Here is an 18,160-nt window from a genome sequence, read left to right as displayed (position 1 = left end):
GAGGGATTTCTGCACTAAAGTCATCAAACTTGACAACAACCATGTTGATGAGCCTTTCAACAAGCTTTTTATAGGTAATGCAATTCTCTACTGAATGCCCTGTAATTCTCGCATGGTAATCACATTGTGCGTTCGCATCATACCATTTGGGATACGGAGGTTGTGGAGGTTTTAAGTGATGAGGAGCAACAACATGCGTATCGAACAAGCTTTGATAAAGCTCTTTATATGACATCGGAATTGGTGTGAACTGAAGCTTCTCCGTACCTGGTTTCACTCTAGATTCTTATCTCATTGGGCCTTATTGATTAGCAACTCCTTTACCTGGATAACTTACAATAACTGATCTTGAGTAACCTATGTTATTCATCTCATCTTCTTTTCTTCTTGAGACTGACTTTTTGTTACTCTCTCCACCATCTATTCTTCCACTCCTGATGGCATTTTCAATCATTTCACCATTCATGATTATATGTGAGAAACTCTTTGAAGCACTTCCCAACATGTGCATTATGAAAGGGACTTTCAGTGTGTTGATAAAGAGCATCGTCATTTCTTTCTCTAGGAGTGGGGGCTGAACTTGGACTGCAACCTCTCTCCACCTCTGTGCATACTGTCTAAAGCTTTCATTCGATTTCTTTTCTAAATTTTTCAAGGTGATTCTGTCAGGCCTCATAAAAGCCTACGCCAAGTCCCTCCAAGAACTAATTTGGTTTAGGCTCAGTTGATTATACCATCTAGACGCCGCTCCAGTGAGGCTATCCTGAAAACAATGTTTTAATAGCTGATCATGGTTAATATACCCAGTCATTCTCCTACAAAACATGGTGATATGGGCTTCAGGGCAACTGGTCCCGCTATATTTCTCAAATTCAGGCATCTTGAACTTATAAGGAAGCACCAAATTTTGCATCTATTCCATGATAGCTTTCAATACTCTCCATTACCTTAAATTTTTCTTCAATCCATTTCCATTTCTCCTCCAACTACTTCGGTAATTTTTCCTTTGCTTTATCCTTTTCAGCTATTTCATCAAAATCTGGGACAGCAAGATTAATCAGATTATCACCGGGGTTAGAGCCGGATCTGGTCTAAAAGTTCATCAGTATTGCAACATCGATTTGAAATCGCTGAGGCCCAATTGAAACAGAGGATCTGCACGGAGGTACCTCAGTCTGAATCTGCGCATGCAGAGGCATAAAGCCTAGAGGATAGATAGGTCTATCCTTGTCTTCCTCTTCATCATTTACCATAGGACCTTTCCTCTTATTTACTCTTTTAGTCAATAGATGGGTCAATTCAGCCATCGCATCTTTTTGAGCCTTGATCAAATTTTCCATCATGTCTTCTTGGATTTTATCTAGTCGCTCTTGAATTTGTACTTGTAACCGCTCTTGCATATCCTTTTGCATTTGCTCCAATTTCTCTAATCTTTGATCCATTTCCTTAGTTTTACGATGAATACCGTAAGGATGTTTAGTTGGTTGGTTTTCCAGATTAGCTGAAACAAATTTACTCAATTAGACCCTTTCAATGGACTTTAATGCATATGATGTCTTGTAATGCAGATGCATGAAATGAATGCCTAAAGATACATTGATCCTGATTTAATTACATTTAGAAAACTTTACTAGAAGACAAATTCCTTTACATAAAGCAGATGCATGTACGGCCTCTCCCTTATATTCCCAGAGACAACATCGATCTTTTTCTTTATCCGCATGCTTGAGACAATCTCGCTGATAGATGCCACTGCTAGCTCCTTTTATTGATCTTGGTCGCGATCCATCATCTGCCTATCTTCATAAGGCTCGTCAGCTTCTTTAAGGGAGTTGAAATGTCACAGGCTCTTGGTTAATCGTCTTGAGTCCTCACGCCACGAAGCAAGGTCATGAACTCTTCCCTCGTTCTTCTTGTGTTTCTCAAAATATATTCAGGCAGCCGTATTGTTTTCCACTTTATCAAGGAATCCGTATTCCATGACAAGCTTTCAAATTTAGTAATTGGATTTGAATCAATATCTCTTTCTTAAGATGCAAATGCAATGCAATCATAATCAAAACAAAACAAGATAGGTTAGTACAAAACAGAAGCAAACTAGGAAAACAAAAGTACCTAATCAGGTGACCACTAGGGGTTTGGAGTGGCTCTACCTGGGATGGGTTCCTAAGGTCTTCTACATGTGGTTTGGCTCTAAAGTCAAGGTACCCGAACCAGCAGATTCCTCTATCTTCACCCATTATAGGCTCATACAGACCGAGTTCGGTTCAGGGGAATACATTTCCCTATGGCTGCACGGAGATGAAGATCTCACGAAGACATAGGTACGGATGTATCCCGAAAGTGATCCACTATCCTGCACAGAGGTGAAAACCTCACGAAGGAGTAGCTTCTCACTCCCACTTAAAAGGGTAAGACTAACAGTCTTTATGCAATATGATGCCAAGGTATAAAACTCAATTTATCGTAATTATACAAATAAATGCAAAGAGAGGATCGTAATTTTTCAAATCAAAATTTCAATTTTCGACAATAAGACAAAAAAAATCAATTTTATGGCTTGACTCCCTAAACTTCCCCAGTGGAGTCGCCAAGCTGCCGAAACCACCTTCTTTTTAGATTTAAAAACGGGATTCGACTTTGAAAATAAAATAGGAGTCGCCACCAATCTTTTTTTGATGAGGTGTGATCGGGTCACCTCGTAAAAGATGTTATTTTAATAAACGATTTGATTTATTAAAACAATAATTTCAGTCTACGAAATTTAGAAAAACGGGTTCGGGAGTCGGTTATGTACGAGGAAGGATTAGCACCCTCGTAACGCCCAAAAATGGTACCTAGTTGATTAATTAATGTCTTGGTTTCAAAAATTAAAAACTCGAAAAGAATTTAAAAATACGATCCCTCTTTATATTGTGTTATTTTAAAATTACTCGAATAAATCAAAATGGAAAATGCCTCATTATCTCGAAGTAACAAGATGTCACGTCCAGTAAGTTAGGACACAACATCTCGTATTTTCGAGAGTAAGCTTGCCTTTATTTTTTTGTTTAAACCTCATTTATTTCAATTTTAAAGGATATTCAATTATTTAGGATCAATGCGAGAAATATCGAAGCTTAGTAAGTTAGGGCACGATTTCTCGAATTTTCTGAATACGGTATATTGCCTTCATTTTCTAAATTTTACCCTTTTGAATTTAGAGTACGAATTAATGGAAATTTAAAAAAAATGTGTGCAATTTTGATTATATTTGAAAAGAAATTGTTCAAAACGGAAAGAATGTCATACACGACCTATAATGAATATACAACATACACTTAAAATCCATAACATAATATGCATCATAAAGTATACACATAACATTGATACAAATAAATCAAAATGCATGAATAATAATGTAAGAAACAATATAACAATAACATTAATATAATAACAAAACAAATACAATTCTAATAGATTTAGATTTGAAAACATTTGAAGATAACAAATAAATTATTAATAGAATGAAATTGCAATAATAATGACAAGAATTAAAATAAACAAAATCAATATTTAAAATAGTGAATAAATAAATAAAATGAAACCTAATGTAAGTTTGATCAAAATTAAGTAAATAAATAATAATTAAATGAAATATTAAGTAAACTTTTTTATGAGTAAATAAATAAATAAATAAAAACAATTAAACCGACTAGGGACTGAATTGAAAACGGACGCAAAATATGGGGCTCGAATCGTAAATAAATAAAAGAGGTTAGAAACGTAGCGTTTCAACTGAGGCAGTGCATGTGGTCTAAGGGCCAAATCGAAACATAAGCAAAATTCAAAGTCCAAAATAAAAAAATAATAAAAAAACTACATTGAACGTGCCTAGAAAATGAAAGGCCTTATTGCGCAAATATCCCCTTAGAAGAAAATGCACGGATCCTTCGGGTGGGTCGGGTCGCGCATACGAATGGCCCTATACGGCGTTGTTTTGAGGCCACTGGAATAGGCCCCAAACGACGCCATTTTGTAAATCCCATAAAAGTTTTAAAAAAAAGAATTGTTGATTCATTTCTTACAAGAAAGAAAGAACAAAAGAAAAGGGGCCTCCCCCTTTTTTTGCTAAGGTTGTGCCTCGGTTTTGGGAGGCCGGAACATCAGACCACCATGCGCCGCCGTGGCACCCCAAGAACGGCGACCGACGTCGCGCGAAGAAGGGCTCTTAAACCCGCTTTTCAGATTTTGGGAGGAGCACCTCCTTTCCCACAAGGGAAATAAGAGAGCGAAGGCTCTCTTGCCTTAACCCTCGGCGCCAGCAATGGATATCGGCCCTCCGACAAAGCGGTCACGGGACCTCTCTGATAAGTCTCTCTCCCTTTTTATATTTCTTTATTAATCGTTTTTTTTTTGCACAATTTTGTAAAAAGAATTAGTAAAAAAATGAAATAAGTGAATAAAAAAAGAAAAACAAAGAGAGAACAACCACCTTTTAGACTTCTATTATGTTTTTTGTTTCTGATGTGTGTAACTGTAACCTTACAAAGGTTTAGCCTTTTTGTTTTATAGGCTAAAAACAAAAAACCGAAAATAGAAATGAAATGAAATAAAAATACAATCTTTTGTTTTTTGCTGCATTGTGTGCTCTATTTGCAGGTACGGCGTACGAGATCGGGGACGTGGCACCTACGGAGGCGCGGACGTGGCACATACGGAGGTGTGCAGTGCTGGAACGGTGGCACACGTGCAAGGGCAGAGCCTGATTGCGTCGCAAGGGCTTGCTGCAAGCTGCTAGGGTTTTCTGGTTTTGGTTTAGGCTAATTGGGCTAGGGTATTGGGCCATATTGATTTTGGGTTTGATTTTGGGCTGGTAATTTGGGTTATTGTAATTGGGTTATTTTTGGACTCGGGTTTGATATAATTTGGGTTATTGGGCTAGGGTGTATTGGGCTCGGTGAGTCTGATAGGTTTAGTATTTGGGTTAAGGACTGAATTGGGCTTTGAGTCTGTAAATGGACATTTATTTATTTTTTGGGTTTTTGGTTTGATTTTAATATTTATAAAAAACTAGGCTGTTAATAGTGGATATTTTAATTTAATTTATTTTTTGGTATTTATTGGGCCAGGCAAAATGGGTTATTACACAAGCAGACAAAATATAATCAACCAAACACGAATTAAATTCAAGCTAGATTGATTAAAATAACCATTTCAATAGAATAAATATTCATAAACATGTTTGTCAAAACAATAACGAAATTTAAAGAGATTGGGAACTAGAAGCAAATCCGGTGTTTCTCCGTAGCTTGACTGATTTCTCCGTTCTTTGTTCTCCATTGTCCTCGGCTATCAAGGTGGCTTATGAACACTTTAATTGCTGCTTAACAATGGCTGATGAGGACCTCTTTCCCAAGAGAAGAAATCGGCACTTGAACAAAAGGGAAAATGGGAAGGAAAAGTTGAGAGAAAGTGAGAGAGGAGAAGAGAGAATTAGAGTGTGAGGGATGAGTTGAATGATTAGCAAGGGGTGGCTATTATAGCTGATTGTGGCAACTAAAAATAGCAAATTCCATCAGCCAAAGAGATCCCCCTTGGCTGGTCACACACATGGCAAAGTTGAGAGATTCAACTTTGCTAAAAATAGCCTTGGGCAAATCCATAAAGCCACATTTTTTGGAGGGGTTTGAATGCAAGGTTGAAAGTTCTTTAAGGGCTTCTTTGCAATCTTATTTAGTCAGCTAAAATTTTGATTTGGGTCAGCATATGAAGGTTCTGGGCAGCCCAATTGGCGGCTGGTTCGGTTCACTAGATTCGGTTCAACCAATGCGATTCAACTAGACCTTTTTTTCCATAATTAATTAATAATAATTTATTTCACCCAAATTAAATTGGGAATAAATTAAAATTAATTATATTACGAATTAACACACATTTTTGGACCATCTTAGGCTGGAAATAAACTTTCCTCGATGCTTCAAATTGCTTCTCGGTTTTATTCTTTGAGAATTGTCTGCCGAGCCAATTTTCGCCTTTCGTGCGAATCTGTCGAAAATAGTCTAAATTAATCAAAATTAACTATAAAATTAATTAAAATTCATCATGTTCATATTTTTAACATAATTTAATTATTTTATAATATGTAATTATTTTTCGACAAGAATTTAATCGAAATAACATGATTTTAAGTTAAAAAGTGCATGTAAAAACACATAAATTTTCGTGTTTCTAGTACCCCATGCAGTCTCACTATCTCAGACACATACAATTTAGCAAGCTTCTGCAGAGAGTAGTTGGTACGAACTGGTATGAAGTGGGCAGACTTGGTCAATTGATTCACTATGACCCGTATAGAATCCTTCTAAGTAGGTGTGACGGGTAACCCACTAACGAAGTCCATAGTCACTCTCTCCCACTTCTAAAGCAGAATCTTGACTGGCTGTAACAAACCCGAAGGTAATTGATGCTCAGCCTTAACCTGCTGGCAAGTCAGACACTTAGCCACAAATTCGGTGACCTCTCGTTTAAGACCTGACCACCAATATAACTCACGAAGGTCGCGGTACATCTTATTTCTGCCCAGATGCATAGTATAAGGGCTACAAAGCGCCTCTCTCAGAATAGACTGCCTTAATTTAGTATCTTTCGGCACACAGATTCTCCCATGGAAATAGAGCACCCCTTCACTATTCAGTCTAAAATCCTCAGTATTCCCACTCTCAACCCGTCTAAAACGAAGACCCAATGACTCATCCTCTATCTGTTTACCCTTAATCTGCTCTATCCACATCAGACTACCATCACCAAATAAACTGAGGCGAGCAAACATCGCCCTCAAGTCAGTTATAGCTCTACGGCTCAGCGCGTTAGCCACCACATTAGCCTTACCTGTGTGGTATTCAATCGTACAGTCATAGTCCTTAAGCAGCTCAATCCATCTACGGTGCCTAAGATTCAGCTTCTTTTGGGTGAGGAGGTACTTGAGACTCTTGTGATCAGTGTAAATGATAAACTTCTCACCATATAAGTAATGCCTCTAGATTTTCAATGCGAACACCACTGCGGCCAACTCCAAGTTATGCATTGGATAATTCACCTCATGAGTCTTAAGTTGACGAGACGCATACGCTACCACTTTACCCTCTTGCATCAACACACATCCCAATCTGAAATGTTATGCATCGCTGTACACAGTAAACTCCTTTCCAGACTTTGGTTGTATTAGAATAGGGGCCTCAGTCAATATAGTCTTGAGCTTCTCAAAGCTCTCTTGCTGCACGTCGGTCCAGTTAAATGGCACACCCTTACGTAGCAGCTTAGTCAAGGGTGCGGCAATCAGAGAAAGCCCCTCCATAAATCGTCAATAATACCCTACCAGTCCCAGAAAATTAGGGATCTCAGATACAGTCTTAGGCTGCTTCCAATCCAAGACAACCTCAATCTTTCAAGGATCGACTCAATCCCCTCAACAAAAGCCACATGCCCGAAAAACGTTACTTCACGTAACCAGAACTCACATTTACTGAACTTGGCATACAGTTGTTTATTTCGCAGAATATGTAGAACCACTCTGAGGTGTTCGTCGTGCTCATCCTCAGTTTTTGAATACACCAGTATATCATCAATAAATACCACTACAAATCGATCTAGATAGGGCTGGAACACTCAGTTCATCAGATCCATAAAAGCTGCTGGTGCATTTTTCAGTCCAAAAGGCATCACTAGGAACTCGTAGTGACCATAGCGAGTCCTAAATGTCATTTTATGCACGTCAGCCACTTTAACTCTCAACTGGTGATACCCTGACAGTAAATCAATCTTAGAGAAAACTGAAGCACCTCAAAACTAATCAAACAGATTGTCTATCATTGGCAGGGGGTACTTATTCTTTATGGTCAACTTGTTCAGTTGCCGATAATCAATACACATACACATGGATCCATCCTTCTTTTTCACAAACAGAATCGGTGCTCCCTACGGAGACACACTAGGGCGGATGAACCCACGATCCAGTAACTCCTGAATCTGGGCCTTAAGCTCCACAAGCTCTTTCGATGCCATTCTATAAGGGGTGATGGACACCGGAGCTATACCAGGAAGGAGCTCAATCCCAAACTCTACTTCACGATTTGGAGGCAATCTAGGTAGCTCTTCAGGAAAAACTTCCGGAAAGTCTTTAACCGCCCTGATATCCTTAACTGAAGAAACCCTAGAATCTGAAACACTGACGTAGGCCAGATACACCTCACATCCCTTACAAACCAACTTCTCGGCCCTCAATGCAGAAATCAGATTCAATAAGTAGTTCCGACGCTGCCCAATTACAACTACCTCGCTGTCTTCCGCAGTTTTCAGTATAACCCTTTTCGTGGCACAATCTAAGCTCACTCGATTTTTAACCAACCAGTCTATTCCCAGCATCAGATCAAATTTTCCAAACGACAATTCCTTCAAATCAACCAAAATGATAGCTTCTTAAACCTTTAGAAAAAGATCTCTAAACAGTTTGTTAACCCTTATTGACTGCCCCAATGGACTCAGTACAGTGGCCTCACTCATAGTGCTCTCAACCAGTATACCCAATTTTTCAGATACAGTACAAGCTATATAGGAGTGAGTGGATCCTATATCTATCAGTGTAGTATATGGTACATTATAAATAAATAATGTACCCGTAATAACGTCCAGAGTATCTCCATCCTCTCAACGACGAGCAGAATAAACTAGAGTCGGCTGCCTCACCTTAGTATGTCCAACACCTCTGCCTAATGCTCTCTAACCATGACCCAAACCATCACCACCTCTAGCCTGACCTCAGCCTCTCGGTGGCTGATGAACTACTCTTGGTGGCTATACAGTATTATAACCCAGAGCTTGCATATAATTGGACCTTCATGGACACTCTCTAATACGGTGATCTAAAGAACCATACCTCAAACATGCCTCAGTTCTTTTCCAACAGTCGCCTTGATAACGCCTACTAAAGTCATTACATAGCGGCTGTCTAATAGCAACAATGGGAGCCCCAACTCTGATTGGCCCATCAACTTTGGAATTTTATTAGGCCTCTGAATGGAACTCGAGAGCTCTAAATCCCTCTTATTCCTACCTCTCCCTCTGTCACAGTTCTCGCTCGGTGCGCTTCACTTCCTCGGTGATCTTCGCCTTATCAAACAGTGTAACAAAATCTCGCTCCCTCTGTGGATCTATCAGAACCCTCAAATTATCCCTAAGGCCATCCTCGAAGCGAACACATCGCTCGTACTCAGTCACCACCATACCACGCGCATAGTGGCTTAGTCATAAAAACTTGGCCTCATACTCGACCACTGATCTGTCCCCTTGAGTCAAATTCAAGAACTTTCTACTACGGGTATCCACATAGCTGGCCCCTACATATTTCCCCTAGAAATTAGTCTTAAAGAAATCCTAGGTTAGTCGATCGGGCTAAGTGCCCTCCTTAACAGTGAGCCACCACTGATACACCTCATCACGTAGCGGCAATACAACACCCTTTAATTTCTACTCAAGAGTGTAGTCTAGATCATCCATAATCCTCTCTGTGGCCTCTATCCAATACTCGGCCACATTAGGGGCAACTCCAGCAATACCCCTAAAATTCTCGGCTCTATTGGATCGGAGTCGTTCCGTAACCAACTCGCGGCCTCCAGCTCCAGTATTGGGCCATGGCTTGGGACCTTCTCTAGAATCCTTAACATGGCTTGGGACAGCGCGTCATCCCTAGCCGCACAATCATGAGACCCAGTCTCGGTCACGGGTGAAGCCAGCGTCTCACTAGTTTCCAAATTAGGTATGTGGCCAAATGATGAGGACCCAGCTCGAGTACCTTTACGGCCTCTACGACGGCCTCTTGTACTTCATCTGCGAGTATCTCTTGTACTCATTGTCTATTTGCGTTAATTTGTATTAACAGTTTTATGCATCAGTTTACAATTTTAGTATTTATTAATAGATATCTTATGAGAGGTAGTATCAGAAGTGTAAAGTTTCTTTTCGCCCAACGCAGTGTCTATCACTATCTATCAGTTTTACTAAAGTATTAGTATACACTAACTTGAGTGTTTTCTGTACAATCTACCTATTAGTAGTCTCATTTTGTACTATCTATAGTAGTTTCAGTATCAAGTTAGTTTCAGTTTAAAATATATAAAGGCTTCAGAGAACTTACAAGATCGACGCCGATGACTCGGTGTACCACACATTTAGTAAAAATGTTTCAAATCATTTAGAAATCAGTGCTTTAAAAACCAAGTTTTAAAACCCAAATCCACAACCATGTTGCACTGATACCACTAAATGTAACACCCTAAACTCGGCCTGGACGTTATGGCCGAATCTGGCGATGTCACATGATAGTGCGTTTGAAAATTGTATCATTGCTAAAATCGTCTTCCGTTTAGAACTAATCATTATCTTTCATATATTCATAAATCGTGATTCATATCTAAAATGCTATACTTTGCGGAAGCTTTTAAAATAGTTTGCGTGTGTGTGGTATTTTGATAAAACATTCATCTCTTTTGAAAACCCGAGTTTTACCTACACCTAGCAGATATAACCAGAAAACAGTATAAAATCCAAATTTTAGATAAAAATCCATAAAGGCCATTATTACAGAAAAATACCCCACAATAAAACTTAAAATCGTACATAAGTATCAAATAGCATAAAGGAGTCATATAGCCACCGTTGAGTCCTCCGCCGCACTGATCCACCTATGTCTAGGGATTACCTGTACAGATGAAACAGAAGGGGTGAGTTTACATAAACTCAGTGTGTAATCCCTATGCAAACAAATAAACAATAACAAATAATCTCAGTTTGGGCCTAAACCCTTTTCAATACCAGTACCAGTATCAGTATCAGTTTAGACCTTAGCCTATTTTAGTAACATTAAGCATTAGGGCCTTAGCCCATCACAGTACAGTAACAATGATAGTTATGCAGTTATAAAATTCTACCCAACCAGCCTCTACACTCCATCTCCGTCCAACCCTACACTTCATGTGGGGATATAATTAACCCACCCATCCCTACACTCGAAATAGTACCGAATGCGGCACTAGACAGTAGTTGCAGCTGAGCTGCCAGTAAGTTAGGCTTGAAGCCTTTTCGTACACTTCCTCCAATCAATATCAATTCCCACCCCAATGCAATGCATCGTACAGACATGTCATGGTATCTTGTATAATCAATATAGTGTATATAGCATGCTCAACATACAAACATACATAGCTATCTTATATAGGCATATAACAGTCTTTCAATCATTTCAGTCAATTAGGGGTCTAGGTAAACTTACTGACCCTACAGTAGGTCCACAGTCAACTCGGGCGACTCGTGCAACCTTAGTAGTCAAACAGTGAAAATAGGCCCACGGCCCATGTTGCATGCCCATGTGGGCCCATACACCCGTGTGGCCCACACAGTCCAAAATGGTCTTAGTCGTATAGATCTCATGCCTTGGCCCAATATTCCTACACGCCCGTATGGTTCACCCGTGTGGGGCCCACGCGTCTGTGTGGCCCATACGACCCAATTTGGCTCGGCCCATGAATCGCACATGGCTAGCCTCATCGATCACACGCCCATATTCGATCACACGGCCTACCACACGGGCGGCCGTACACCCGTGTAGGGTTGACAATCACATTTTTTGGCTTTTCATCAATTTTTATTTTCAGAGTTGTGTTTACACACCTGTTACAGATTCGTAGCAAAAAACTTTTGAGCTTGGTAATACCTCAGCTTCTTTTACTTACAAAGAAGTATGGGAAGGGTCTCGATCCACACGATTTGCGACGTATAACCAACGGAAAGAATCGTACACCTTGTCTTGATCGATCAAAAAGGATGCACAAAGATGAGAAAGATTCAAGGGACAATTCAGTTGCACTAGGGAAAAGGGAGAAAAGAACAGTAGGGATAAAGAAAAGCGTCAGAAAAAGAGAGCATAAAGTCGAAATTCGGCTAAGTGCGCAAAGAAGGTGCGTACGGCAGTAAAAATTTTAAAAAAAGAAAGAAACTATGCCAAAATACCGAATTTAGGAAACTGAGAGGAGAGGAACGGCAGCATGAGGGGGAAAAATGCAGAAATTGGCAGAGAAAGACCAAAAGCAGAAAAAAAAGAAACTGAGAGAATGAGTTGAGTAGCCGAATTTGCCACCACCTATTTTGTTTACCTTCAAACTCTTCTATCCTTATTTTTCTCCCCAAATCCTTCAATCCACTCCCCAAAACCGTCCACCCCTCCCTCAACCGCAAAATATAAATTCCACTCCAACTCTTCAGTAGTTCGGTTAGACTAAAACACCCTCACGGCACTAGCAGCAAAATAAAACACTCCCTGGCGCACACCAGGACTCGAACTCAAGACCACCTACATTTTACTAACATTTATTTAAAAGCCTACTGTCTAGCGATAGGGCTTTGTTCAAAAAAATACAAAAATTTTCCCAAGACAAGTCTTGAACTTAAGACCTCACACACACATCCAAAGCACTTAACCACTGAAGTAGATACATAGTTGCGTCACAAACATACAAAAATAAATACATAAGAGATTTTTGGGGCGTTACACATAATCCAAAGACTAATCAACAACATGGAAGTCAACCGACTACTTGTGTTTCTTGAATTGTTAATTGTGCAATTTTACTTGTTTTACAATTTGGTCATCATTAGTGTTAAGTAGTTATTTAGCTTAATTAACCTGATCATGAGTTTTTGTAATATAGAACTTAATGAGTAGTTAGCTAGACTTCTTTGTTGCATGCTTGTCAATTAGGAATCATTTTTTCCTCGAACTCTCTTGGGTTCGATCCTTAGAATACTCGAGTGTTTCATTGTAACACTAAAAATATTACAACTCGACCTGTCACACTTTGTAGTATACCACCCTATTATTGATTATTTTTCTGTTGATTCATAGCCCAATGCACACACACCGGGGTATGGTATTTTTATGCCCTTTTGAGACCCAAATTGTCCAAATGGTTCCATGGGGGACCAAACGATATAATTGAGTGGTGTAGGAAGTCAATAATGATAAATCATCTTTTAGAGGAGGTATCGCGACACTCAGGCCATGGAAGTCATGATACCCCTGACAGTGCTGAAGTGAAGACAATTGAGGTCAAATCTAGTGATATTGTGATACCAAGGATGGATATCGTGACACCGAGACCCCTAAGACTCCCAATTTCAATATTGTCTTGGGTATCGCGATACCAAAGCCTGAAAAGGAGAAAAAAGCTGTAGGGGAAATTTTGTATCCAAACAAGCTTAAGTCTTTTTTTTATTTAAGGGCATAATGGTCAATGTTAGGTTAAATATTAGTAGACTATAAACTATTTTGTAAGCTTTGGAAGATTTTTTTTTTTTTTTGCTGAACATCCTTCCTTAGTTTCATAGTTTTAGGTTAGGTTTCTTTTCTTTTTCTTTTATTTTCATTTTCATTTTTAGGTTAGGTTTAGAATATATTTTATTTTTATTTATTTCTATTTCTTCTTTTATTGTTGAAGACTACGCAAAAGAAAGATGACCAAACTCTTAGGCTTCATTATTTTTCCATCAATTGAATGAGCATTTTCTTAAACATTTTACCTTTATTTTATGCTTACCATATGTTTGATAAAATACTGGTTATGTGCTAAATTGTTTAATGGTTGGTTGATTACTTATTTTTAGTTTAAGTTAATTTTTATTTTTGATTAATTGATTATTCGATTATATCAAAACTCTTACTACACTAAAGTTGACGCCTCTAGTGGAATATCTAGATAAAAGAGACTGAAATCAGAGTTTATCGATAGATAGTTCAATATAATTGTGTCAAATAGTGATATCGAGAGGAGATCTATATGCCTAGATGATACCAAAAGGAGAACCTAGGTGGTATCTTTTAGTCTAGGATGAGACCGAGAGGACATTCTTAACTAAGAGTGACAAACAATGTAATCGATATATGTTCATTGGCTTAGTTAGCGAGTAACGAATCAATCGACCATCATTTTACTATTTTCATTTTCTAAAGCAATAGGGAAGATAATTAGATTAATTTGTTTAATTGATAATTTAAATTTAGTTTACAAATAGTTTATTTTGGAATTTGCACTAATAATTTCTAATTCAATTAGATTAGTAATTGCTTAACTTGTAATTAACTTTATAAACACATTTATCAATTTGGCAATCCCTTGGGTTTGATCCTTGGAATACTCGAAGTGTTCCATTGTAACAGTTATAAATATTATAACTGACCTACCACACTTGCAGTAAAGCTGCTAGATATTTAAGTATAATAGTATTGATTCATAGCCCCGGTGCACGCACGTCGGGGTGTGGTCAGCATAATGAAAAATTTAGCCCTCAATGTTTACATCTATATTTAATTTGGTCTTTATGATTTTTAGCTAAATTTGGTTATTGACCATTCAAAAAGAGTTAAATTATTTTTTTATGAAAATGTTGACTAAAACATTAATTTTTTAACGATGCTATCGTGATAACTGAAGTGGCAGTCCATGTGAATTTCATGTTGACATGATACTATTTGTCTTATATGCCATGTCAATAAATAATTTAAAATTTTTAAAAAATTAGCATGAAGTACACATGAATTATTATGTTGACTACCATGTTTAAAAAAGTTAACATTTTAGTCAATATTTCTATTAAAAAAAATAACAATTCGAATTTTTTTAAATGTTTGGTTCTTTTTAAAAGATTGAGGGTCAAATTTAGCTCAAAAAAGAATAAAGACCAAATTGATTAAAAAGTGTAAATGTTAAGTGCTAAAATTATCATTATGCCAATAATATATCTACTTTTTTCATTACTAGATTTCTTTTGCTTTCTAAATCATATATGTGACTCGTTTAAATTGTGGGCCATTACTTTGGAATAAACTTATTTAAGGGTCAAGCTATTCATCCAAGCCCAATGGCAATCTGAAAATTTTGAGAGTTTAAACAAAAAATATTAAGCCCCAAAAATGGATTTAAGTTTATAATATGTTATTTTGAGCTTGAAATATGACTCGAGCTTGAACTTTAATATTCAAAGCCTAAGTTCGAGTCAACCTATTTTTAAGTTTATAATATGATATTTTTTCTTTCTTGCAATTTTTTTCATATTAAATTAAATATACTATAGTATAATGTAAATATTAAAAAATGTTAATTTATTTATGTTTAGAAATTTACTGAAAGGAAAATAGATAAATTTTGATTTAATGTGCAATTATATACATAAACTTTAATTTGTTGTAATTATACACGTGAAACTCTAATTGTGGTTCAAATGTATACTTGAAACTTTAATTTTAATTTAAACTTTAATTTTAATTTAATCTTAGACATTTAAAGAAACAGATACATCAATTTATTTTTATATTGGATAAATATAATTATTTATGCATACAATATATAAATATAAAATGATGTTATATCAATAATTGTGTTAACAATTTACAAAAATTTGAATAATAGGACCGAGAAAATCACGGGTAAATTAAGAACTAAAAGAATCTTGCTAAAAAGAAACTCTTAAGTTGTTTCCTTTTTTAGCCTATCTTGTAGGATATAAAGACAAATTTGGGTATTCCGAGAGACCAAGCTATTTTTAGGTTGGAAAATCAAACATTGCTGAATACATTAGACTTTTTAGATTTTTCTTAATACTCCCTTTTACAATTCGTTGCCAAAGTTATACAATTTTTTCATTCTACCACTGCATCCAATATTTGGTTTGTCTAATGATTTCCGTGCAAGTATTCCTCATGCATAATCATCAATTGTTCTGCTACCTGTCAAAGTAATGAGTTCATATTAGAACCAGAATTACATCCCAAAAGATTTCATAAATTAGCAAAAAGAAACCCTTAAATTTTGGTAGAGCTGGAGAACCCATTATATATATATATATTCCCACACCAAGTGATTAAAAAAGTTAGACTAGCCAAAAAAAATGTTGGTCCGACTATTCAATCATAAAGCTTGAATGGACAAACCAACAAATCGATTGAAAACCGAAAATCCAATAAAACAGAAACAATATTCTTGTGTACCTCCTCGATGCTACCATCCTCTATCTCTGTATTTAGAGATAGTAGCATGCTTTCATGAAGCAAATTTTCTAAGTCTTCTACCCGATGTGCTGCAAAATCAATGTATATACTAAGTCAATATTCATGCTCCTACATAAAACCTAATAAGTCTACGAGAAACACGAGCCATGTTGATAAATAAAAGGAAAGAACCTTTGGATTGAATGAACCAAGAGAAGACATCAGTGGCAAGCTGTTGGGATTTCTGAAAGGAATCAAGGCCGCCCCATTGGTTTTGGACGGCCATTTGAAGACCATGCCATCGAGAAAGAAGCACTGTAATTCCTTCAAGGAAACGATCACGGGAGGCTGCTGATGAGTCGGGCTTTTTATGAGTTGAGGGCAAACTTGAATGGTTGTTTATCCCACATTCAAGGATTCCATCTTCTCTCATTCTTTTCAATATGTCCCAAAACACTGAAATTAATTAACATTTTGTTAGGGTGTTTTATATATGTTGTTCCTATTTTTGTTGATAATATGAGTGTATGATTGAAAGAGGTCCTAAATGTTGGGATCAAAGGGTCGGTTGAGAACACTCAACCTGTTTCACCTACATGAATTTCTTTTGACAATAGTTATAAAAATGGTTCGTTATTTCTAGTTTGACTTTTTTGTTTTTTTTCTAAGTCATAGTAAAGTCAACGAAAATATTTTATATTAAAAGATATATTTATAAATTTATTTCAATATGGTTTATTATCTCAATAAATGAAAACAATATAGACGATAGTGTTAGACTAAGGCGTCAAACCAAAAACATTCAACAAATGAAACTAGTAATGATTTAGGTGATTTAGTAATTGGATTTAAGTTTAACTGCTTATAAATATATATGGGTGTTATGTTTGAGTAACCATTTTAATTGGTAAGTCTTACTGAATTGAGTGTAATTGGAGTATCCTAATTACACTTTTTAATTTTTATAGAGGAGAGTGAGAATTGAAGTAATTACACTCAAATGTAATTTTAAAATTTTATTTCTTACATGTTTAAGTTATAAATTTTTATATTATAAGCGTGAACCAATGATTTATTATATTATAAATCCTAAAAATCATATTATAAAAATAATTTATGTGTATTTTATAAACTTATAACCAAAAATTATATTTTAATTCTTAATTTTTTAAATCTATGACCCAAAAGTTTATTATAAAAAATAATTTGCATGTTATAAAAATTTTATAATATGTTTATTTATAAAAAGTTATGTCCAAGAAATATGATCATAACTTTTTTATGTATCCATGCTATATATGATAAAAACAATATGTTTATTTGTAAAAAAAATGGTTATAATTTTTTTTATCATATCCTATTTGTAAGAAAATTTCTTTCTAAAGTTATGAAAGTTATCGGACACTTTATAAAAGTTTTTTTATAAAGGTTATAAATTATAAATTTTATATTATTTTTAATTAATTTGCATATTATAAAAAAGGTTATGAACTAATATAATTCTTTCTCCAAATCAAGTCTATATACAAACTATTTGCACCATAAACCCAAATATTATATGGTAGATGTTAATTATGCATATACAAAATATTTTCTTGCACCATATTATGGGGTATGGTATCATTTGAGAAAATAGAGCTAAACACAAGCACTAAAAATTGTCTTGAACTCCTTAATTTGAGACACTCAGTGTTTCGAAATATGGTTGAGAGGACATTTTTTGTTCTAAAACAATATTTCACAAATTAATATCACCTTAGTACAAAATAAACAAACAAAACAAGTTTGGATCGTACTAGCATGTTGTGTAGTTCATAGTTTCATTCATAAATGGATTTAGGATAATCCATACTTCAAAGAGTACATGAAAGAAAGAGGATCTTGATAATCTTAATGATACAAATTCAGATGATAATGATGATGATGAACTCGTTCAAGGACTAAGATTTGACAAAAAGGAGCTTATGTTAAATATTATAAAGGGAATGATAAGTGCTAAAAGTAACATGTTTTAATCTCATTCTTAATGCGTTTTTAGGTGATTATTCGATGTTAATGGTGAATTGTATGTTTCTAATCCTTTAAATT

General features: G+C 36.1%; 1 protein-coding gene across 1 annotated transcript; it reads right to left on the bottom strand.

Moving 5' to 3' along the window:
• Nucleotides 1-15,446: 15,446 nt before the first annotated feature.
• On the bottom strand, nt 15,447-16,505 carry LOC107892972 (pre-rRNA-processing protein TSR2 homolog). Its single transcript, XM_016817981.2, has 3 exons — nt 16,265-16,505; nt 16,073-16,161; nt 15,447-15,811 (listed from the first exon to the last, which is right to left on the bottom strand). Exons 1-3 carry the CDS (start codon nt 16,503-16,505, stop codon nt 15,758-15,760), a joined length of 384 nt encoding a protein of 127 aa, XP_016673470.1. The 3' UTR covers nt 15,447-15,757.
• Between the last annotated feature and the right edge of the window lie 1,655 nt (nt 16,506-18,160).

Source organism: Gossypium hirsutum, chromosome D09, assembly GCF_007990345.1.
Source record: "Gossypium hirsutum isolate 1008001.06 chromosome D09, Gossypium_hirsutum_v2.1, whole genome shotgun sequence".
Classification (NCBI taxonomy): Eukaryota; Viridiplantae; Streptophyta; class Magnoliopsida; order Malvales; family Malvaceae; genus Gossypium; species Gossypium hirsutum.
The sequence above is the reverse complement of the archived record's forward strand: the minus strand, read 5'-3'. Positions and strand labels throughout refer to the sequence as shown.

Excerpts from the sequence above, each read along its gene's own strand:
- LOC107892972 (XM_016817981.2), bottom strand. The coding sequence starts at position 16,505 with ATGAGAGAAGATGGAATCCTTGAATGTGGGATAAACAACCATTCAAGT. Across the intron at positions 16,162-16,264 it reads TTGGTTCATTCAATCCAAAG|CACATCGGGTAGAAGACTTA; the intron begins GTTCTTTCCTTT and ends TTGATTTTGCAG. Across the intron at positions 15,812-16,072 it reads AGGATGGTAGCATCGAGGAG|GTAGCAGAACAATTGATGAT; the intron begins GTACACAAGAAT and ends TTACTTTGACAG.